The following is a 24,696-nucleotide window of genomic DNA, read 5'->3' as shown; positions in this document are numbered from 1 at the left end:
AGGTAAACATTATACCAGCTGACCAGTTAGGAAGCTAATGAAATAATCTAGGGATGACATGATAAAGGTCAGGGTGGTTGTAGTACTGACAGAAAGGACACAGATGCAAGTGCCATTTTGAAGGTCCTTGCGCCCAAAGAGTGAGCCTGAGTGACTGGGTAAGCCACAGGAGGTCAGGGGGGCAATCCTGGTAAGGGTAGGTGGTGAACTGAATCATTCCAGCCTAAAATGTGTTATTATATTTCATATTCTGACTTAGAGTTTTAAATTTTATTTTGTATACCTCCTTATTTTTGATACAGATGGCAATACTTATCTGTATGCTTTAATTTCACATTAGCCCATCCACCTAGTAAGAATAGGATATTTACTTATTTCTATATGTAATTAATATTATTATTTATTATTAATATACATGTGATTATTAATAGTATTATTACTTACTTTAGATTATCAGACCAGGATGAAGAGGGCAAGACCAAGCAGAAGTGTATCATAAATGACCCCTCCTTTTCCATGGTGACAGTTCAACGGGAAGATAGTGGAATAACCTGGGAGACCAATTCAAGCAGGTCTTCTACTCCTTGGGCCTCGGAAGAAAGTCAGACTTCTGGTGTATGTAGTCTGGAAGGGTCAACTATGAATTCTTCTCCAGGGAATGTTTCCTTTATTGTGGATGAAGTTAAAAAGGTTCGGAAAAGAACACCTAGGTCAAAGCGTGGCTCACCATCATTGCGTCGTAAAGGCAACAAAAAGAGAAATTCTTTTGAATCTCAGGATGTTCCAGCAAATACAAAAGATAATCTTTTAATTTCAGAAAGCCAGGTACTAAACAGTCAGAAAGAGAAGTCATCTAGTGGCGTTCATGATAAAATAAGAAAAAAGAAGACCACCTCAAACACACCTCCTATTACTGGGGCAATATACAAAGAACACAAGCCCTTAGTGTTAAGGCCAGTTTACATAGGAACAGTACAATATAAAATTAAGATGTTTAATTCTGTTAAAGAAGAATTAATTCCTCTACAATTTTATGGGACATTGCCAAAGGGTTATGTAATTAAAGAAATACATTATAGGAGGGGGAAAGATGCATCCATTAGTCTAGAGCCAGATTTGAGCAATCGTGATTCTAACTTAGTTTCTAAAACAGGCAAATTAGTAGCCCCAAGCATAGAAGATGAGAAAGTAAAAGGGCTTGCTTCACCCTGGAGAGGTGTACTCTCCAAAAGATCAGAGTCCTTGACCTCCTCATTCAGTCATGAAGATGAAAAGAAAATTTACGTTGATTCTCCCCTAAAGGTCACATCTGCCACCAAGCACACAGTTTCCTCTTATGCAAGTAATGACACAGCAGAACAAGAAACACAGCTCAGCCCTCCACAGTTAGTGCCACAACAACCAGGCGATGAAACAAAACTCCATGAAATGGAGTCTTCCCCTCTTACACCTGATACATCTACAACTGGGTTCCTGGGAAGAGCAAAGGAAGAATTTGAGCCTGATTCACGAGAAATTGTGACATCAGAGCATGACTCTTCAGTCTCACCACCTTCAGTGGATGAGGTAAAGAAGGAAGATGTGTATTCTGCTGACCATTCCATTTCATTGGAGGCAGAAAAGGTTTCTCGGGTAACAGGTTTACCAGGTCTGGCAGCATCCATCCAGGAGGATTTTGGCCCAGAGACAGAAAGGGTGGACCTGACTTCAACAGAAAGGGCAGAACCGGTCTCTGAAAAATGGAGCCCTCCTCATCTTGATGTCAAAGGAGTGGAGGAAGAAAATGTGCCTGAGCCATCCATTTCTCTTTCTAAACCTCCAGTATTAGAGGAATCAAAGAAAGAAATAGAAACTTCTCTACCAATAGCTACTACCCCTGAGTCTGAAGATTCTAATTTAGTGGAAGAAGAGATCATAGAACTTGAATACCCAGAAAGTCCATCTATTTCTGAGAAGCCCTTCCCATCATATTTGGCCCCTGAAGTGGAGCGGAAAGAAGAGGAGATCACTTTACCATCACTGAAAACATCAACACCTGAATATGTTGCTTCATCTGAGGAAGAAAGAGAGGAAAATGAGTCTGTTTCTACTGATTCTGCTTTTGTATCAGAATATTCAGTCCCACAGGATTTGAACCATGAACCAGAGAAGCAAGAAGTTGAGCCAGTTCCTCCATCCACTGTGAAAGGTATATCTGAACATGCAGTTTTTTCAGAAGAGGAGAATGAGGAATTTGAGCCTTTGGCCTCTGCGTCTGAACGCTCTCTCTCACCATCCACAACTGAGAAGACTTCTGAATGCCAGTCCCCACTGTTTTCAGCAGCTATCTCAGAACATGTGGTCCTGTCTGGAGAAGAGGCTTCAGAAAGTGGATATTACACACCAGATTCCACATCTGCTTCTGAATATTCAACTCCATCACAGGCAACAAAAGAGTCACTGAAGAAAACAATTGACCATAAGCCCCCATTAGAATCAACAGGTGTTTCTGAGCATGTGATTCTATCAGAAGAGAAGGAAGATACAGCACCATATTCCCCAGATGTGGCCTCTGAATATGAACACTCTCTCCCACCATCCACAACTGAGCAGACTTCTGAATGCCAGTCCCCACTGTTTTCAACTGCTACACTGGAACAGGCGGTCCTGTCTGAAGAGGACCTAGGAAGTGAGCGTTTCACACCGGATTCAACATTGACTTCCCAATATGCAGTTCCATCAAATGCAGTGCAGGAATCCCCAAAGAAAATAATTGATGATGTGTCCCCATTAAAATCAAGACCTGTTTCTGAGCACATGATTTTGTCAGAAGAAAAGGAAGACACTGGGCCATATTCCCCAGATGTGGCCTCTGTATCTGAACACTCTCTTCCACCATCCATAACCGAGCAAACTTCTGAATGCCAGTCCCCACTGTTTTCAACTGCTGCACTGGAACAGGCAGTCCTGTCTGAAGAGGACCTAGGAAATAAGCGTTTCACACCGGATTCAACATTGACTTCCCAATATACAGTTCCGTCAAATGCAACGTATGAATCCCCAAAGAAAATAATTGATGATGTGACCCCATTAAAATCACAGGGTGTTTCTGAGCACATGATTTTGTCAGAAGAAAAGAAGGAAGACACTGGATTGTATTCCCCATATGTGGCCTCTGTGTCTGAACACTCTCTCCTACCATCCACAACTGAGCAGACTTCTGAATGCCAGTCCCCACCACTTTCAGCCACTCCATCTGAACATGGTGTCCTATCAGAAGAGACAATAGAAATTGAGCGATACACACCCTCTTCCACCTCAACTTCTGAAGTTTCAGTACCACCATATGCAGCACCCGAATCACAGGAGGAAGAAATTATCCGGATATCCCCTTTAAATCTAAAAGGGGTTTCCTCACCCACGAATTTCTCAGAGGGAGAGCAAGAAGACATTGGACCTTTTTCTCCAGACTCAGCATTTGTGTCAGAATTCTCATTTTCACCCTATGCAACTCAGGAAATAGAGAAAAGAGAATTTGAATGCGATTCTCCAATATGTTTAACATCACCATCTGAACACACTATTTTGTCAGATGAAGACACTGAAGTTGAACTTTTCTCTCCAGACTCAGCATCACAAGTTTCAATTCCACCATATAGAATCCCAGAAATAAAGAAAAATGAATTTGAGCATGATTCACTGGTAACTACAATATCTGCCTCAGGATACTCTTGCTTTTCAGAAGCGGGTGAGGAAGACATTGCACCAACAGCTGCAACACCTGTACCTGAGCACCTCAGTTCATCACAGAAGCAACAAGCCAAACCTTCCCCTTCACTGTCTGCACCTGAAGACTCAAGTTTGCCACCTTCAGCAAATAAAAGAGAGATCACAGAAGTTCAGCCAGATGCTCAAACAATCTCAAGACCTGTATCTGAATATCTCATTTTGGCACAGGAGCAGATAACTCGAGCATTTTTAGAACCTGACTCTGAGGACTTGATTCCATCATATTTAACCAGTGAAATGGATAAGGGAGAAATTCAGACTATTTCATCAGTAGCTGCAAGACCAGTTTCTTTACCTGAACAATCATTTACAGTAAAAGAAGACATCAAACCTGTTGTGTGTTCATCTCAATATTCAGCTTCACCTGATTCAGTTCATGCACTTAAGGAGGAACAAGAACTCAAAGCTTCACTCACTTCAAAAGCTGCAAATGAACAGATGGCTTTGTTAAAAGTTAAAAGTAAGGAAGAAATTGTGCCTGATTCTCAAGAAGCTACAGCACATGTATCACGGGATCAAGAAATGGAGCCTCAGCCTCCAAATGTTCTAGGGTCTGGGATGAAATATTCAGTTCTTCCTGACTTGGTAGATGAGCCAAAGAAGGATGTGAAACCTAATTTAGCTCCAACTGTGACATCTGAACTAGAACAGAGAATGTTGTCAGAGAACGAACCTGAAGTAATAAAACCATATTCACCTCTAAAGGACACATCTTTATCTGGACCTGAGATTTTATCAGCACTGAAAACACAAGTGAAACATGACTCTAAAATAACTGATACATCTAGAGTGCTGCATTCAGCTCCACCAGGAGTGCAAAAGGGAACTGAACATGAACCACCTGCACCAGAATTTCCGGAAGAAATAAAGAAAGAAATTGAACCTAGTTGTTCATTAACCACAACATCTGTAACTAAGCATGACTCAGGCTTAACTAAGTTAGCAAAAGAAGAAACCCCAACAGATTTCTCTTTTACCACCCCTCTAGAACATCCAGTCTTAACAAAAGTAGAAAAGAGTGAATTAGGAAGTGATTTGCCACCACTGGTGACGTCGACAGATGAACATCCACTTCTTAAAGAAGAAAAGGTAGCACTGAAAATTAGGCCTTCTCCTACTGAAACGGCTACATCTGAACGTCCAGCTTGGTCAGAAGCAGAGAAAGAAATTAAACTTGATTCACCTGCAGGAATATCCTCTGTACCAGTGCATTCTTTGTCCAAGGTAGAAACTGAAGAAGTTAAACCTGGGTTGCCAATAACAAAAGCATTGTCTTGTCAACATTCAGATGTAACTAAAGAAGAGAGGGTGGAAAATGAACAAGGTGTTTCATTTTCTACAGTCCTGGACTCTGAACAACTGGTTTTACCAGAGAAAAAGAATTCTCTGTCTGCCTCAGAGGTGTCAGGGCCTGAACATGTGCTTTTGCTCAACGAAGGTAGTGAGGTAAAGGAAAAAGAAACCAAACTTTTTTCCTCACAAAACATGTCACCTGCACTCAAACAGACAGCCCCAGAATGCAAAAATGAGGAAATGAAAAGTTCTCCTGCACTGGAAAATTTAGCATCAGAAGATTTAACTCCAACCCTTGGAGATGATAAGAACAAAGAGGCAGAAGAGCCATCTTCTACAGCGCGGGGAAATTTCCCATCAGAAAGACCAGATCTTGTTCTGGCAGAGCTCTCTTTGGAACCTGAAAAGAAAGACAAGCCATACCAAGTATCAGAATTACTGAGCACTGAGTCAGAAGTCATTCATAGTTTAGGTGGGCAAGATGGATCCATAGATACAAAACACATAAAATCTCCCATAACCGAAACAGGGGATTCTGTCTTAGAAAAGAGCCTCACTGAACTTAGGAGCAGAGGAGAAGGAAAAGAAGAAAACAGGGAACGTCATGTGTCACCTACAGTCGACCCTGAAATTCCAGACGTTTCATCATACCTTAGGGAGGAACCACAGATTCAAGAACTTAAATCTTTCTCTCCCAAGGTAGTCAGCTTAGGGTCAAAGGAAGCATTGGACCCTCTAGTTGAAGGAGACAGCCCAAAAGAGCTTCAGCCACTTTCTTTTTCTTTAAAACAATCATCAGAGAAATTGAACCATTCAGCCGACATTAAAGAGGGAGAAAAACAGGAAATAAACCCATTACTGTCAACAGGAAATTTGAAGACACAAGTGATAGGACATGTTGAAACGAAATTAAATGAACAAACAGACCAACCAAATTCATTCCGTGTGCCCCAGAGTATAACAGATCCATCTAAGATTGTTTCTTCTGACCTCCTTGTAGAAAAAGAGAAGCCAGGAAAAGCACTTCATTCAGAACAAGCTGTTAAATTACCTGATATAAGCACATCTTTTGCAGATAAACAAGATCTGGGAGTTAAACAGTTTTTATTTCTGAAAGAGAATTTGCCTTTGGAAGAATCAAAATCACTTACAACAAATGAGCCTGAAGATGTTAAAGAAACACAAGTGAAAGAGGCCCTTATTTTTCCAAAGGATAAAAGCTGGATAGTAGAAAAGCCAGAAAGGGATCTGGCAAGTCAACATGAAGAAAGAATATCAGGATCTGTGCAGCTGGGTTCCTCTGGCAGTAATGATTTGATGACAGGACAGCTTAAGGCTGTTGTGCCAGATAAAGACCACACATGTGAAACCAAAAAGCAGGTTCTGCCACATTCTACTGAAGTATCTCCTGTATCATTACAAGAGCCAGTATCTACTCTCAGTACCTTCAGTGGTGACATAGAGACCTTATCAACTAAAACTTACTCTTCGGAAGAAACAAAGCTGGCCCCCAAACCAAAATCTTTAGTTCCAACTGGAAGTGTAGAGAGAAACGAAGCAGAGAGGAAGCAGATCTTTTCTTTCATGGGGAGTGAAAGTTTGACAGTGGAAAAAGCAAACGCAGAATTGTCCAGGCCTTGCAAAGAAGGCAGCCAGGAAGAAATCAACCTACCTTCTGAAAGAATTCTCCAGAAAGGAGTGTCTGGCCCATCAGTGGAACTGATCAAATCAGAAACTATTCCCTCTCCCTCCAAAGCAGCCCCTTTCCTGGCAGAAGATGCAGAATCTGCATTGGACAGTGAAAAAGAAGCACACAGGAGTATATCTTCTTTACCTGGAGAGAAGTCATTAGAAAAAGAAAAAACGATTCAGTCAAAGGTTTTAGATGTTAATGAGAGAGGGAAACCAGCACCTGAAGTGAAAACACCCACTCCAATAAAACTCCTCTCTTCGATCCAAGAAAATGAAGAACCCCAATCTGCAGAGCCATCTGAGGCAACACAAAAATTGCCTAAGCAGCCAAAGGCAGTTGAGCGAGGCCTTTCTGAGGAGAAGGGAAAGAAAGGAATCTTATCATGGATGTCCAGTTTGTTTTTTGGATCAAGGACTCCAGATGACAGAGTTGCTGAAAAAGATTTAGAAACTCAGCCAAGTCCATCTGTAGAAAAAGCAGTGCCTGCGACACTGAAGTCTGAAGGAGCAGCTCCAGCTGACTTTAATGCAACCAAGATGCCAACTGATCATCTGTTACCAGAGACAAAACTTAAACCTGCTGAAAAATCCAGAGGTACTTTAGTTAAATCTGGTGAAAGCCAAGACTTTAAAGAAAAAACTACATTTTTATCAAATGTAGAAGTTTTACAACAGCCCCAATCCAACCTTGAGGTGTCTAATGAAGACTATGGGAAAAAAGAAATCCTAGCGTATTCAGAAGAAATGGATTTAAACTCGGTAGTTACTTCTGCTGATGGTGAGGAACGTCTTAAAATTCAATCTTATTCTCCCATGGGTGAGAAATCCATGGTGGAAGAAGCACAAAATGCTGTTCCTCTTAACATCGCTGATAGTAAAAGAGCCCAGAAGCCAGAAATTTCTGCTCCATCTAAATGGAATATTTCTATTCTTAAGGAAGAGCCAAAAAGTGATCAAAAAGAAAAAATATGCTTTTCATTTGATGCAGTGGATAAGATGCCACAACAGCCAAAATCAGCTTCATCTAGCTTCACAAGTAAAAATATCATGAAGGAATCAGAGAAGCCAGAGACAATAATTTTGCCAGTAGAAGAATCTGAACGCAGTTTAATTGATCTGGGTGAAGACAGACGGAAGAAAGAAATGCAAAAACCTACTTCCTTGAAAATTTATGAAGAGGAAACAAAACTCAGGTCTGTTAGCCCAACTGAGGAGAAAGGTAACTTGGAAACCAGATCACATTCCTTGGCAGAAAAGAAGGTGCTGGCAGAAAAGCAAGAAACTATGGCCCCGTTAGAATTTAGAGATAATGAAATAGGGAAGGCACAAATTGCACGTGGGTCTAGCCCTATTAAATTGGAAGAATCAAAAGCCACAGCTGTGCTTCAGCAAGTCTCTCAAAATGAAGACCACAAAGAAAGATACACAATTATGGAGGAGGAGAAAGATGAAAAACAAAAGCAGTCACAAGCATTTTTAGAAGGAAGAAAGTGGCAGGAAATTCAACCTTATTCCTTGAATGTAGCCAGGTCTATGCCTGAAGAATCAGATATCTCTTTAAGTCATTCTTCAGGTGAAACTCAACCACTTTCATTAGTTAAAACTCTATCAGTTACTGAAAAATCAGAAACTGTGCTCTTGGAGGCTCACCCAGAAATCAGAGAAACAAGGGCAGTAGGAACTCAACCACATCCAAAAGAAGAAAGTAAAGTTTTGGTGGAAAAAACCAAGACTTTCCTTCCAGTGGATCTTTCTTATCATGAAGAAATAGATAAGCAGTCTGTACCTAAGGAAGGAAATCTGATATTGGAAAAGACAAGCAGGGAGGTGGCAAGTCACAGTGAAGAAAAGGAACAGGTTACAGTGTCAGAGCCATCAAAAGGTGTTTCAATAGATATCACAAAAGAAAGTATGAAACAAGGATCTCCATCTAAAGAATCTGAAAGGATTTTAGATCATCCTTTGGATGAAACAATGAGCTTAGAAACCCCACCATCTTTGTTGTCATCTGTGAAATCACAAACACTTGTTTCTAGAACTTATCCAGAAATTGATACAGTGAAGAAACAAGAAATGCCATGGTCAGAATTGACTCCAGATAGGCATACAGTCCATACTATTCAAACATCTAAAGATCTAACATCTGAAATGACTAAACAATCTGTTGTTGCTTCAAATCACCACTTGGAGGCTGTGGAAGATGCCCATGTAAATGAACCAAGCTCTTCAGTGAGCAGCAACTATGCTCGATTTATAAAGGATGCATCATCAATTGATGCTGGTAAAATGGTTCCTTCTAGAGAAATTTCCAAGGAACCTGAAGACACGTATGTAAAAGATGAAGAATTTACAATGACTAGCAAACCAGCTGGACTTTCAGAAGATCAAAAGAGTGCCTTCAGTATTATTTCTGAAGGCTGCGAGATATTGAATATTCATGCTTCTGCATTTATTTCTTCTGTTGATCAGGAAGAAAGTGAACAAATGCAAGATAAATTAGAATATTTGAAAGAGAAGGCTTCATTTAAAACAATATCTCTTCATGACAATAGTGAGGCAGTCTCTTGCCATAAAACATTAAAGAGTAAGTTAGAAGATTCTGATCAAGTTATATCACTGCAAGAAAATAAACAAAAGGCATCTTTTAACACAGAAGGGGAGATGTCCACCTATTCAGAAACTGACGATTTCACCTTTAATCAGCCTGCAGCTCCCAGTGAAGAAGATTATTTTGAAAAATATACATTGATTGATTATAACATCTCCCCAGACCCAGAAAAACAGAAAGCTCCATGGAAATTAAATGTTGAAGTGGAACTCTCAAAGCAGGTTACAGAAGATACTGGCTCTTTCCCAGAAAGTTCAGAGGAAAGTGCCCTGGAACATGAATATGACTTGCTGAAGTTAGATGAAAGCTTCTATGGGATGGAAAAGGACGACAGCAAATTATCTCACCCAGAGACCCGGAAGCATTTGGATATCCAGCAATCAGCTGACAGAGATGTTCCAAAGAGCATAAATAGAGATGTGGACTTAAAGTCACCTGGGATGCCATTATTTGGTGCAGAAGAAGAAGTTTTGTCACGAACCCAGATATTTCCTACCACCACTAAAGCCATTAATCCTGAACTTCTGGAGGAGCCACCTGCACTCGCATTTTTATACAAGGATCTGTATGAAGAAGCAGTTGGGGAGAAAAAGAAGGAAGGGGAGACAGCTTCTGAAGGTGACAGTGTGAATTCTGAGGCATCATTTCCAAGCAGGAACTCTGACACTGATGATGGAACAGGAATATATTTTGAGAAGTATATACTCAAAGATGACATTCTCCATGACACATCTGTAACTCAAAAGGACCAAGGCCAAGGTCTGGAAGAAAAAGCAGTTGGTAAGGATGATTCATACCAACCAGTAGCTGCAGAAGGGGAAATTTGGGGGAGGTTTGGAACTATTTTGGGGGAGAAGAGTCTGGAAGAGGAACAGAAAGCTATGTATAGGGAAGGAGAATCAGTAGGCTATGTGGGGCCTCTTGACAATGAAGCTATGCATGGAAAAGTTCCCATAACTGAAGAAGTCACAGTGGTTACCCAGAAGGTAAGCTATGCGATTCCATTTGAAGACACCCATCATGTCCTGGAGAGAGTAGATGAAACAAACAGTCAGAGTAATGAAGCAGAAAATGCAAGTCCAGAAGTCAGTCTGAATGTCCCAGTACAGGTGTCCTTCCCAGAGGAAGAATTTGCGTCTGGCCTAGCTTGTGTTCAAGAAACACTGCAAGAATCTAAAGTAATAGTCCCGCCTGAGCCAAGTGAAGACAGGCTCCGCGGTAGCCCTGTTCAGGATGAGTATGAATTTGCTGAATCCCTGAATTATGAAATGGTTGTTCAAGACACTTTATCAGAGGAACTATATTCAGAATCCACACCTGAAGATGTGTTATCTCAAGGAAAGGAATCCTTCGAACACATCAGTGAAAATGAATTTGTGAGTGAGGTAGAACAAAGTATGTCTGCTGAACAGAAGGAGTTGGGTAGGGAGAGGACAGAACAAGAACAATTATCATCAGAGTTAGCAACTGAGAAGGAACAAAAGGAACTGAAAAAGTCCCAGATCGACACGTACTGTTACACTTGCAGAAGCCCGATTTCTGCTGTTGACAAGATGTTTGGTGCCCACAAAGACCACGAGGTTGCAACACTTGATACAGCTATAAGTGCTGTAAAGGTAAAGAGATGTTAAAGCTTATAAGTACATGACAATACATATACACTTAACTTGTTTCAATTAACATTTTCTCAATTTAAAAAATGACCAATATTTAATATATTCATATTTAGGCATAATAGTCTGAAAGAAAGCTAAGAATTCTTTCCCTAAGCATTTAGTTAAGATCAGTTTGACAAACATTTATTGGGTATACACTATGTGCCAGGCATTTTTCTAGGTTCTTGCAACACCAGTGTAAATAACGCAGGGTCACTGCCTTTGAGGGGTCCTCTCTTATGGCAGTAGCCCTTAACATTATCTGAAAGGGCCAAAGGATTTTAAATTGAAAAATGTACTTTTGAGCATAAAACACAATTTATTTTCTATTATCTACACTATTATTCTTTAAAAATACACATTTATATTACATTGAACAATATTATTGCAAGTTTTATAAAAAACTCAAGATGGTCGTTTTAAATTTTGGTTTTCTCTGTATTTCCTCCTTATGGTAAAATTGATATTATAATGGAAAACCTTTGCATTCTTTCTGGCTATGTCTATAGATTCCCAATGTTAAAAAGCTAGTCACAACACGTACCCTCAATGCATGTAATTATAAATACTCTCCCCAGAGATACTATTGGAAGTCAAGTATTTAGTCTTACAGATTGTGACATACTTTCAGTAGCCTTCTAACTGGAATCCCTACCCTTGTCTCTCCAAACCATCCTCCAGTACATTAGCCAGAATGATCTTAAAATGCAGACCATCACAAGAATTGAGCACTGACTACGTGCCAGGCACTGTGTTAAATTCTGTGCATACAAGATATCATCTACTCCTCACAACAACCCTGTCATTATCACCAATTTTCAGACAATGAAATGAGTGCAAATTGTTTTAAGTGATTTGCTCAAGGTCATGGAAGACAGACTAGGATTGGTACCCAGGTCTGTCTGATGCCAGAGCTATGCTCTTGGCTGTATATCCATATTGCTTGGCCCAGTGCCTTGCTAATGGCAGCAATTTTCAATATGATTATTCAATCAGGTCACTGTTAAATAATTGTTAGGCTCATTTTGATTTAAAAAATGATGTTAGAATCTTGACATTTTTTTTCTCCAGAAAATTAAAATTTCTCAATTGTCTAACATAGGTTATGTTTCTCTACAGTGAAATTTTGTTGAAATTTTACCTGGTAAAATTTGGGGGTAGAAGATGGGGCAATTAAAAAAAAAAAGAAATCTCAGGCCTCTGGATGCATTAGCACTGGTGAAATGTGCCCCATTCTGTGATGACACTTGGTTTCGCTAACTGACAACTACTGGGCACTGTCAGCAGAAAGACTAGTTTTTTTTTAGCTTTCTTAATTATGTTTTATTTATCTCTATGAGTTTTAGAAATTAAAAAATAATTCTGTCTAAATATTGTCAATTTAAAACAAAATTCAAAAGCAAGGGGATACGTCTCCTGCTTTAAAACCATTTTTTTTTTTTTTTTTTTTCTGTTTTTACTTTTATTTGCATGTATTTCATGCAGAATTTACTCCCGGGCCATAAGTTTTTGTTTCTTCATTTTCTTCTGGGATATCTTTTTCTTCTGTGCAACCTCCTCTTCTGGTTTAGGAACAATCTGCTCTTTTTCAGTAAGGATCATCTCAATGTGGCAGGGAGAGCTCATGTATGGGTTAATCCGACCATGAGCCCTGTAAGTTCTACGCCGCATTTTGGGGGCTTTGTTCACCTGGATGTGCTCAATGACCAGAGAATCTACACCTAAACCCTTAAGTTCAGCATTACTCTCTGCATTTTTAAGCATGTGCAGTAAAAATTCGGCACTCTTTTTGGGCCACCGACCCTGTGTCCAGCCCCATTGTTTGGCCTGGGCACACCTACCAACTCCACCATTGTAGCGTCGGAATGGCACACATTGCTTCTGCAAAGTGACATCTTTCAGATACTTGGTGGCTTTTCGGATATGCATACCCTTGATGGCCTGGGCAGTTTCCCGTGTGTTCTTAAAGTGAACACGAAGATTTGAACCTCTTGATTTGCATGATTTTGTCGGGTTTTCTGGGTCAAGTGAATAGCGAACCATTTTCAGAGATCACCTCAGGCCGCTTACGGGAAGAGCTGCTTTAAAACCATTTTAAAGTTTTTTCCCCCCTGATGTTCTCTAAACAGTATGACCAAAAAAAATGGAAAGCTAGTTCACTAAAGCCAGAGAGACCTGCTTTGTTTCATTAAATCAACTGTGAAGATTAAGAGTTGGTTGACAACTTTTAAAAATTAGAAATCAATTTAAAGTTATACCTTGAGAATTCTCTAGCATCTTGTGTGAACAGACCATTTGTGATGAGTCAGAAACTGGTGACTGCCTTTATAGATCATCGAGGTCCTTGCTTCTCCTTTCCTGCCATCTCCACTGTGGTGGCTTATCTTTTGCCACTTATTTTCTTCATTCACTCTCTCCTTCTTTCTCAGTATTTATTGACCTCCCATTACATGTTGGAAAGTGTCTAATCATTGGGAATGACAACAAAAATAAAAGAAGATGGACTAACGGCTCCCTGGAATCAGTCAGGATTGTGGGAGCACAGTGTTCTGAAAAAGGACCCTTTTGGGAGTGAGCCAAATGATAGAGTAGGACTGAGAGGGTGAGGGAAGATGAAGACCGAGTGAACCTTCAATAAGATAGAGGTTTTTCCAGCAATCAAGGCACGGAGGACATTCTAGAGACAGGAAATACCACATGAAAAGGCACACGGGTGAGAAAAAGTTCAAGGAAAGATGGGGCTTGTGTGATTGGAGCCTGGGGCCTTGTGGAAAAGAGGCAAGAGCTATAGCGGTAAGTAGAAGGCAGATCCAGAAGGGGCTTCCATCCTTGCAATTTCTCCATCATTCTGTGGATAGTGAACCAGGCAGCTCTGTTATTTATGTTGCTATTCATTAAGTTTAGCAGGATAGATTATAGCAGGGTTTATAACTATGGCTAAGGCAGCTACCATCTTCCGCCATGACCCATACATTTTCTAGTTGGCTTTCACTTCTTGAGTATTTTAACCCTGTAAGGGTTATGACAACCTTTGGGTCTCTTTAGTAAACAGTTTCCATTATTTGGTATGCTAGGCTCCTGGCCCGGTGACACTCTGAGCACCTTCTCAGAGTGATCCAGGCACACTGAGGCCATTGGCACAAATGTGAGGAGACTACTTGGATAAGTTGAACAAGTTCAACAAAAAGTCTGCAATCTTTGAAGAAGACAATGTATAAAAATTGAAGCTTTAGGGACACCCAGGTGGCTCAGTCAGTTAAGTATCCAACCATTGATTTCGGCTCAGGTCATGATCCTAGCGTTGTAGGATAAGCCCCAAGTCAGGCTCGGTACTGAGTGTGAAGCCTGCTTAAGATTCTCTCTCTCTCTCTCTCTCTCTCTCTCTCTCTCTCTCTCTCTGGCCCATCCCCCCAACCCCGGACTCAAATTTAAAAAAAATTGAGGCTTTACTAAGGAGAAAATTAAAATCCATGGTTTACTAAAACAAGTATGCTTTGAATTTATGTACTCAACAAGAACTCCTTCCTCTTGCATGAGAAAATAAACTTTCTATTGCTCTCACTCACAGACCTCCTAATTGTTTATCATACAGAATTATCTACAGTCAATTTAGATGAAGCAGCAAAGAAAATTTAAAGATTGATTTGTTAGTGAATGTCATATAGTAAATCTCTACCAAATGTACTAAATTTATGAGGAAATTAGAGCTCACTGGTTGAAGTTATTTTCTCAAATGTCATATACCAACCATATCTAAATTTTTTTCTTCAGGTCCAATTAGCAGAATTTCTAGATAATTTACAAGAAAAGTCCCTGAGGATTGAAGCCTTTGTTAGTGAGATAGAATCTTTTTTTAATACCATTGAGGTAAGTTACCATAACCCTTTTACTTTGACCTGGTTTGTTCATGTCATTATAAGGAAAGAATTCTGAGCCAGAACAATCTGAATTAGGGATTGTGTATGCATATGTGGTTTGCCATTGTTGGTTTTGTTCCATTAAAAGTGAAGGTCCTCAAAGTCTTCCATCTGTGTGTAATCAGTGAAACTACTTCCTTTCCAAGGATAAACGACTTGTGCTTAAAAACATGTACACATTGGGGCGCCTGGGTGGCTCAGTCGGTTAAGCGGCCGACTTCGGCTCAGGTCACGATCTCGCGGTCCGTGAGTTCGAGCCCCGCGTCGGGCTCTGTGCTGACAGCTCAGAGCCTGGAGCCTGTTTCAGATTCTGTGTCTCCCTCTCTCTCTGCCCCTCCCCCGTTCATGCTCTGTCTCTCTCTGTCTCAAAAATAAATAAACGTTAAAAAAAAAACTTAAAAAAAAAAAAAACAAAAAAACATGTACACATTTATTAGGTGCTTACAATGACAGGGCAAATGCTTTGCATGCTTTATCCAATGTAATCCTTACAATAACCATATGAAACAGGTGTTATTAATTTGTTTCCATTTTCTATGTAAGGAACTGAAACTTAGAGTTAAGTATATTACCCAAGGTCATAGTACGTTCATAGTAGGTTGAGAGTCAAAATTTAAATTCAGATCTGAGTTCTTAACTTGCTCCACTATCCTGTCTTTCATTGACTAGCTCTGCAGAAATGCTTGATGTCCAATGCCCAGAACAAATGGGTGTCTCTCATAGTACCACTATCTGGATGAATTTATGCCCTCCTAGCTGTTGGCCCCTGCTCCCTCCTCAGTGGAGGCAGGGGTGGGGGGCTATCTCCATCCATATGCAGAAATGGCCCAGATATCCTCACTTGTCAATCAGACGTGGCAGAGGGCTGCTGCAGAAGGCTGGTGCCCACGTTCCCTATCATGAGGGCAACTCTCACCCTAGTTTGCTTGAGAAGGGTCTCCTTAACTCCTGTTTTAGATCAGTTAACACCTGCTAATTATTTCGAATGCCCCCACCAAGTATCCATTTTAGACGATAAATTATATGATCACCTTATCACTAGCCCCGTAGTGAGAACCACTATATCCAGTGGGTATCTGGATTTGCCAGATGGGCAATAAACTTTCTCTTACTGTGGTGGAAGCTGTCCCCCTCCCTGGAGAGCACTTGTGAATGTAGTGCCCTGTCCAGTGTCTTGCTTCTCCCTTCCTCACACAAGGATTTTCATGGAATGGTGAAAATGGCACTAAACGAAGGTCAGGGATCTTCATTCATTCACTGTGCCGCCATCTTCAAGTTTTATCCTGTGGAAATGCAAGTAGGCAAGCCTTCCACACAAATATCTGTTTGTTTGTTTGTTTGTTTGTTTGTTTGTTTCGTTAACTAAATCCTTCTGGATAATAATCTTACAGTGAATTTTATTGCAAAGCTAACCGTGGCCAAGAGGCTTGATGTGTTGAAAACATAGACTGTGCCCATAATCTAAAATTCTCTTATGAAGACACCAGAGCTCAGTTCTTTAAAAGACTGGTGTTTCTCCTAAAAGAAAAGAAGCAAGACGTGCACTTTGTGATTCATTAAAAAGTGGGTTTTTTTGTTTGTTTGTTTTATTTGTTTTTTAGGAAAACTGTAGTAAAAATGAGAAAAAGCTAGAAGAACAGAATGAGGAGATGATGAAGAAAGTTTTAGCACAGTATGATGAGAAAGCCCAGAGCTTTGAGGAAGTGAAGAAAAAGAAGATGGAGTTCTTACATGACCAGATGGTCCACTTTCTGCAGAGCATGGACACGGCCAAGGACACCCTGGAGAGCATCGTGAGAGAAGCAGAGGAGCTCGACGAGACTGTTTTCCTGACTGTAAGCACCAATTAAAACAGGCCTAGACACCCTCCACCTGCTCTATGCATCCAAGTCTAGTTTTTAGAATTCATCTTTCAATATTCCCCAAGATCACTTGTACCATTTATATTTCTCTGTGGGGTTTATGTAATTCTGACATTTAAAGATTATTAGGTATGCCTGATGCTTATGGAAAAGGCCCAGAAAATCCTGAAAGTCTTAACATCCAAATCCAGCTGAAGGATACATGAAAGTCAGGTCACAGCATCAACCATTCACTCTGTCACATGGATTGGTCACCTTCTAAGAGTGAAGGAAAACAGCCTGAAAGCCTTACTCATGCTATGCCTTCCCTTTGGGTGCCAGCCTGATCTCCCAGTGCCTGGCATCCTCATGCTGGCCCCTGGGCCTGTCCTCTCCACTCCTACTCCCTAATCTGAAGTGACATCTCCTAGGGACCATTCCCTCTGAGCCTCACCCAGTGGCTGAGAGTAACATGTCAGTACACTTGCAGCATGCAAAAGGATGACATAATGTGATACCTCTTTCAGGTAACACATCAGTGTTTTTACAAGGGTCCTCCTGGGGACCAGATTCCTTAATTCAAGTATCTTATGGACCGAGATTCCCCTGGGTGATTCTCAAGTTGCACCACAGAGGCAGCTCTTTGCTCTCCTAATTCCCTAGAACATTCAGTAAGTTCCTGGTTCTCCATGGAACCAGGATTGACCAGGAGTAGTGTTTTCCTGGAGGATGGTCTCACACCTAATTGTCATATTGGAGGAAAGCACCATCTTATGAAGAGTTGGGACCTCCCTTTCAAAGTTCCCCAGTCCTCCCAGCTCTCAATTGAAGTCTGGAGATAGAACAAGGAAAAATGGGATAATGTTAAGCTTTTGATATGGAGATACTTCCAGGTAGGACTAATTTGAGTAGGTTAGACATGGCATCCTCAAAGGAGAATGAAAATCCTTTAGTTGCTTTATGTTTAAGGCAAAGCTTTAATCTTTTAAAATTAGGCACCTCTTGTGAAATGTAACATTAATAAAGTTCTTTGTGTTCCCTAAGAACCTTACCTTTGTTTGATAAAAATATTTTCTCTCTAGAACAAATTGGAAAAAAGAAAGCATTTTTTTCTGCTTATGAAAGTAATACATATCCATTTTTAAAAATTTGGAAAATACAGAAAAGCACAGAGAAGGTATCACCCAAAGATAACTACTGATTGCGTTTTAGGTATATATCCCACATTGAACAAATAGAAGTCCTTTTTCTTGCTTTGGAGAATTCTATTCTGGAAGCTAAGCCATTTGTTAATGAGTAGAGAGGAGCAGCATAAGAATTCGTTGCTGGCCTTGCTTATCATAGAGAGTAGAGCAGAACTGGAAATTAAGCCCCCTCCATCCCTGCCCAGATCCCCCTACCCCTTCTGACCCTCATTTCCTTGCTGCTGGGGGTTATAGCCCCCAAAAGAAAGAGACGGAGGGAAGATAAAAAGCTAAAAAATAATGCCTTTAGAACATGCATAATCTTAAGGCTCTAGGTTGGTTTTACACTTTGTTGTTAATTAGTTTCTCTCTCTCTCTTTTTCTCTCTCCCTCTTTCTTATTACCTCGTAAGTCATTTGAGGAAATCAATGAAAGGTATATAAAACATGGCACAATGTAGTGGCGACTGAGAATAGCATGACTGTATGCTTTATTTTTAATATTTTGATGCTTTCTAGAAAATGAGCTGCCAATTAAAAAATACATACATTGACTGAGCTACTGAATTTTCACTTTTAGACACTGTGCTTTTAAAAGCTAAATGACAGCTTTGAAAGAATATTGCATGTGCTTTAGTTAAATAACAATTATAACGTAGATTTTTAACTGCTTCCTTGAGATGTATTCTGTATTTTCAGCCTAATCTGGACCATCTTTCTTGTCATTGCATATAGAACATTTTGTAGATACTTAGACTTACTGGTTAAATATGAGCATTTGAAAGAATCATTCATTTTTGCTTTGAGTAATTTTGACTTCTGCAATCTTAATGGAATGTTCTCTCAGTTTCTCTTCAAACGATAGGCATGCATGTATCTTCTCTTTCTTCTCAGCTAATCTAAGTGAATCTTCCTCTTTTGATTGTGTTTTGTCTTTGTTGTTGCCGTTAACACTCAATCTAAGGGATTTTTGTCATTATTTTAAAAGGCAAAACACTCAACGAGAAACTAGGAAATGTCTATAAAAACACGTACCATCAGATCTGTGTTTATCTTTTGGAGCATCTGATGTTGAACTGCTCATACTGATCTGACACATTTTCCCTTTTGCCACAAAGCAAGACCTGAGAACTTTCCTACTAGTTGAGCCTAATGTTCTTATTATTTCTATCCCTTTGATGTACATTTTTTAAAATTGCAAATTTGGTTCAGTTTACTTCAATGGCAAATTGCAAAAGAGCATAAAGCAAAATAAAAAAAAATTGCATTTGTGTTATATTAAAACATAGAAACCTGATTTTTTTTTTTTAGATAATGAAAACCGCACAGATGATTCCTGCTTACCTTTAAAAACAATCTATGCAACAGAATATTGCTAATACGTTTTAAGAAAATAACTTGTATGTTAGTACTGGCGTTATTCAATAAGGGTTTTTATTACAATGGCTCTGCCATAAATCAAATTACCCAGGGAGCTTTAAAAAGTGCTGACGCTTGAATTGTGCCTCTTGTGATTCTGATTTAATTGGGTTGGGATATGGCCTGGGCATTTTTAAAGCTTCTGAGGTGATTCTAATGGGCAGACAGGGTTGAGAACCTCTGGCGTATAACAATCCATCCTCCAGTGCAGTGGTTCCATAAACATGTTATGCCTGAATTACCTGTGAGGTTTGTTAAAGGAAAGCACCTGGAGTCCCACCCCAGGTCCACTGCAGGAGAAGCCAGGGTGGGATGATGGGTCTGCATGGTTACCAGTCCTCACACAGGAGTCTCAGGCACACCAGGTAGGTCTGGAAACTCATACCCAGACCTTATTTCCAGTTCTCTTTATTTTTAAAAAAGTATACATTTCTCTAAGTATTATTGAATTTTGTCTAAAAGTATATGGATTTTTATATTACAGTGCCATTTCATATACACTGGACAGTGTAGATGCGTTATTTGCTTACTGATATTTCATCTACTCCCTGAACATGCTGATTGGCATGAAAATTTGGTGAATACAAAATAGCAAACACTTTGACCTTCAAAAATGCTATAGTACATTTTTATTTTTCTTAATGTTAGGATGTTAACTTGCTAATATGAATTGGCATCCATTTAATTCTAAATACCAGTTCTTTAGTTTTGTGCTTGAACTTGTTCATCTGTGTGTCCTTTTAATTAATTTTTATTTCATTGTCCAATTGACAATGGATTAATCTTTGCTACAGCCACATGCCACCTAAAGGAGAATACACGTGGGTAACTGTTATTTTTCTTGAAGAAAAAAGACAACAAAACTTGGGATTTGGTGAAGAAACACGAGCAATTAATGAAAGCCCTTTTAGACACACACAGGGGTGTGTGGACATGTGCACACACCGGCAAGCGGTAACGCTTGATTATTTCACCAGAAAGAAGACTCTCAGGTCCTCAAGACAACTTCTGCCTCAAAGCCTTAGTATTATTGGTGTTCTTTGCCATAATAACTGTTTATTATCTGGTTGTATTTTTTTTTAACTTGTTGTTTCTTCTCCCTGCCTTCATATGATATCTCTAAAGGCAGTGCTTGTATATTAAATTATTTTTCTCAACACTGAAAACACTTAAATTAAGGAACACTGTCAAGCATATTTAGACTCAATATTTGCATATTTTGAAAAACACATTTGCTTAGAAAATGCTGGTCTGTTAAGAAGATGCATTTACTTTTTCTCTCTCCGGTTCGCTTGTTTGTATTACAATAATGAAAAAGAAGGAGAGGCCCAACCATTGTAGGACCTGCCCTTAAAAAGATGCTTGCTCATTCTTTCATATATAGATGTTAAAATTGAACAGGGAAGTGTGTCAGAGAAAACTCAAACATTTCATTTGTGGTATCTACACCCAGAACTTTTGCATTACAGAAATTCTCCCACGTAGTCAGTTACATGCCTGGATTAGTCTCGGTGAATGTGCTAGTCAGCACTATTCCTTAATTCAGAATCCGTCATCTCCACCCTCTGCCTCCCCAAAGCCTTCTTTTAGGCCCGTGGTGTCTTCCCTCACCCAGAGCATTGTGGGCATCTCCCAACCCACTTCACTAATGCCTCTGGTCTGCGTAGTTGCTCTGGTCCTTTCTTAGACTCATTCAGGGATATTCTTCTAAACTTCCCTTGTGAAAACACTCCTGTGGTTCTCTTTGCCTTGTGAGATAAAATGGAAACTCTTGGTAGATATGAAAGTCTTTTCACAGTCAAGCCACAAACCACCTTTCCATTTGTTCTCTGTCTTCAGTTTCCTGGTTCCCAAGGTAGCCCCTGGGTCCCTCTGGCCCCTCAGACGTGCTGCACCTTTCACAGCTCTCAGCCTTTATTCAAGCTGTTCTTCTGTCTGCAACACCCTTCCTTCCTTTCCTGCCTCAGAAACTCCTATTCATTCTTTGAGACTCAGCCCAAATTTCACCTCCTCTTTGAAGCCCCTACTGGAACCATCTCTCCTAAAATCAGATGATAGTGTATTTTATTATTTTATTATTCCTAGCACTAGTAAGCATAGTGGGCACTCTTTAAATATTTCAGTTATATTTTATGATCTTTTCCCCTCACACTGATTAAAACATTTACCAGACCTGAGATCCTGATATTCTCACCCAAATGAAAGTATCCTCTATTCATTCCAAATTTATTTGTTAAAAGCTATTGTGTGCCAAGTAACACAGTACGGTATGGTGGTGAACAAAACAAAGTCCTTTCCTGCATGTAGATTATATTCTGGTGAAATAGAAGGACAAAAACAAATAGGTTGTGATAAGTTTGAGGAGGTAAAATTCAACAGAGTAAAGGATATTAGGGACAGGTTGTGCTGTGTGAGTAGTGTACTCTCTGAAGAGCTGACCTTTGAACAGAGATGTAGTGAGGAAGGAGCCATATAATATCTAGGAGAAGAAAATTCCAACAGCAAGCGTAAAGGCTCAGAAGTGGATCTGTGCTACCCAAACCAAAAAGTCCATGATAGTGAAGCCAATGGAGTTCCTCGAACCTGGCTTAATTGCTGGTATATATTTCTAGTCTCCTTTGAGCGAGATGCACAGAGGAGAGCTCCTAATGAAATTTAGGGCCCCTCGTGCTAAAGTGGAACACTTTTGCAGTCTCTCCTTCCCCCTTTTCCTCTCTTCGGAATCAACCTGTTTTATTTTTGGTTGTTTTGGTTTTTTTTTAAAGCCCAGGTTGTACCTGAAGACAAATGCTAAGAGTTAGCATCCCCGCTAAGAGGGTCTTGAGTATATAAAAGCTGTTGACTTATAAACTGTGGTTTGTTTAGTCCTTTAAGGATTTATAGGGGCACCTGGGTGGCTCAGTTGGTTAAGCGTCTGACTTCGGCTCAGGTCATGATCTCACAGTTGGTGAATTCAAGCCCCGCGTCTGGCTGTGTGCTGACAGCTCAGAGCCTGGAGCCTGCTTCAGATTCTGTGTCTCCCTGTCTCTCCCTGCCCCTCCCCCACTCGTGTGTGCACTCTCTCTCTCTCAAAATAATAAATATTAAAAAATTTTTTCTAAAGAATTTATAGACTTTATCCTCCTTCACTGTTGTATCCCCAGTACCAGAACAGTGCCTGCCACATAGTAGGTGAACATAATTTTTGAAAAACTAAATAACTAGAAGCATAATAGTCAGAGTTGAGAAAAGCAAGGGCATCACAGAGTATGTCAATTTCCAGAAGGGCTGTCCATCTTTATATCCTTCTGGAAATAATCATTAGAATATAGTAATAGGACTATTATATTAGGACTATCTGTTAGGACTAACTATTATAATAGGACTCTCTATTAGGACTATCTATTAGGACTAAACTTATAGATGCAAAATTGAGACTGTATAACTTGATGGAATCTATCTGGTTTGGGAATATAGGTATGCAATTTCTAATATTAACCAGTTACAACCAAAGAATCCTAAGAATAAATAGATTTTAGACATATATTTTCTAGACTTTGAAACAGTTTAACTCCTTTTTGGATACAATGCCTCAAAAAAAAAAAAAAAAAAAAACACCCACCACCACCACCACCAACTTTATTTTAAACAATTATTTTCATTTTGTATGTTAGTAATTTCTTGACTTATGTAGAAATGTTTTTCCTCCTATGGTAGGTTGCTGTCTGCAATGGAGAACACAGCTTCTTTAGAGAAAATGCCTGCTGCATTTTCATTGTTTGAACATTATGATGACAGCTCAGCAAGAAGTGACCAGATGTTAAAACAAGTGGCTGGTAGGAATTTTAATATATTAATTACCTTGTTGAAATCTGGCAGTTTTTCCTTGTTTTTTTTTTCTTTTGTAAAGGTTTTTTTTTTTTATAAATACAGTTGAAAATATTATATTAGTTTCAGGTGTACAACAATGATTCAAAAATTCTGCATATTACTTGCAATGTGCACCCAGGTAAGTGTATTACCATCCATCACCACACAACGTTATTACAATGTTATTGACTATGTTCCCTGTGCTGTACTTTTCATCTCTGTGACTTATTTATTTCATAAGTAGAAGTCTGTACCTCTTAATCTCCTTTACATATTTCACTCATCCCCCAAATCCCCTCCCTTCTGGCAACCACCAGTTTGTTCTCTCTGTATTTCTGTTTCTGTTTCTGTTTTTGTTTGTTTACTCATTCTGTTTTTTAGATTCCACACATAAATGAAATCATATGGTATTTGTCTTTCTCTGTTTGACTTACTTCACTTCACTTAATACTTTTTAGGTTCATCCATGTTGTTGCAAATGGAAAGATTCTGTTCTTTTTTATGGCTGAGTAATACTCCATTATATGTATATCACATTCCATATATATCACATCCCCTTTATCCATTCATCTGTCAACTGACCTTTAAATTGCTTCTATCTTGGCTATTGTAAATAATGCTGCAATAAACATAGGGGTGCATGTATCTTTTCATATTACTGTTTGTGTTTTCTTTGGGTAAATACTCAACAGTAGAATTCCTGCATCATATGGTATTTCTGTTTGTAATTTTTTGAGGAATCTCCATACTGTTTTCCACAGTGGCTGAGCCCACTTACATTTCTACCAACAGTGCACACCAATATCCACAATCTCCACATCCTTGCCAAGACTTGTTTTTTCTTGTCTTTTTGATTCTAGCCATTCTTACCAGTATAAGATGATATCTCATTGTGGTTTTGATTTGCATTTCCTGATGATGAGTGATGTTCAGCATCTTTTCATGTACCTGTTGGCCATCTGTATGTCTTCTTTGGAAGACTATCTATTCAAGTCCTCTGCCCATTTTTTAATTGAATTATTGGTGTTTTTTTGATGTTGAATTGTGTAAGTTCTTTATATGTTTTGAATATTAACCCCTTAGATATATCATTTGAACATACCTTCTCCCATTCAGCAGGTTTCCTTTTAGTTTTGTTGATTATTTCCTTCACTGTGCAAAAGCTTTTCATTTTGTTATAATCTGAATAGTTTATATTTGCTTTATAGTTTTTGTATGTAAAGAAATATAACTGGAAAAAACCTCTTAGTTGTAAAAATTTACAGCTAGGTTCTGAATCAAAGCATAAGACTAGCGTACCATTACAGTTATAATCTGCATTTCCATTTGAACCTTTGTGACTGTCTTAGAATATCAAGGGATAGGGAGAAGGAGTGATGGAACCAAGGTCTCATCTTTTTTTTTTTTTTCTCTTTGTAAAACAAGACTTCTCTCTCTGTCTTCTAGAGATTATTTGCTTCACTCCAGCAGT

General features: G+C 39.4%; 1 protein-coding gene across 2 annotated transcripts in view; it reads left to right on the top strand.

Moving 5' to 3' along the window:
• CMYA5 (cardiomyopathy associated 5) overlaps positions 1 to 24,696 on the top strand; it is a 97,233-nt gene that overhangs the window by 39,095 nt on the left and 33,442 nt on the right. Inside the window, exons 2-6 of one of the 2 annotated variants that reach the window (XM_078448560.2) lie at positions 450 to 10,977; positions 14,788 to 14,883; positions 16,535 to 16,768; positions 18,371 to 18,393; positions 23,073 to 23,191. In XM_078448560.2, the coding sequence (XP_078304686.1) occupies positions 450 to 10,977; positions 14,788 to 14,883; positions 16,535 to 16,768; positions 18,371 to 18,393; positions 23,073 to 23,191 (11,000 nt within the window). The remainder of the gene's footprint in view (positions 1 to 449; positions 10,978 to 14,787; positions 14,884 to 16,534; positions 16,769 to 18,370; positions 18,394 to 23,072; positions 23,192 to 24,696) is intronic. The other variant, XR_013556267.2, reaches the window with a different exon arrangement.

Source organism: Panthera onca, chromosome A1 (assembly GCF_046562875.1).
Source record: "Panthera onca isolate mPanOnc1 chromosome A1, mPanOnc1 haplotype 2, whole genome shotgun sequence".
NCBI classification, from domain to species: Eukaryota; Metazoa; Chordata; class Mammalia; order Carnivora; family Felidae; genus Panthera; species Panthera onca.
The sequence above is the reverse complement of the archived record's forward strand: the minus strand, read 5'-3'. Positions and strand labels throughout refer to the sequence as shown.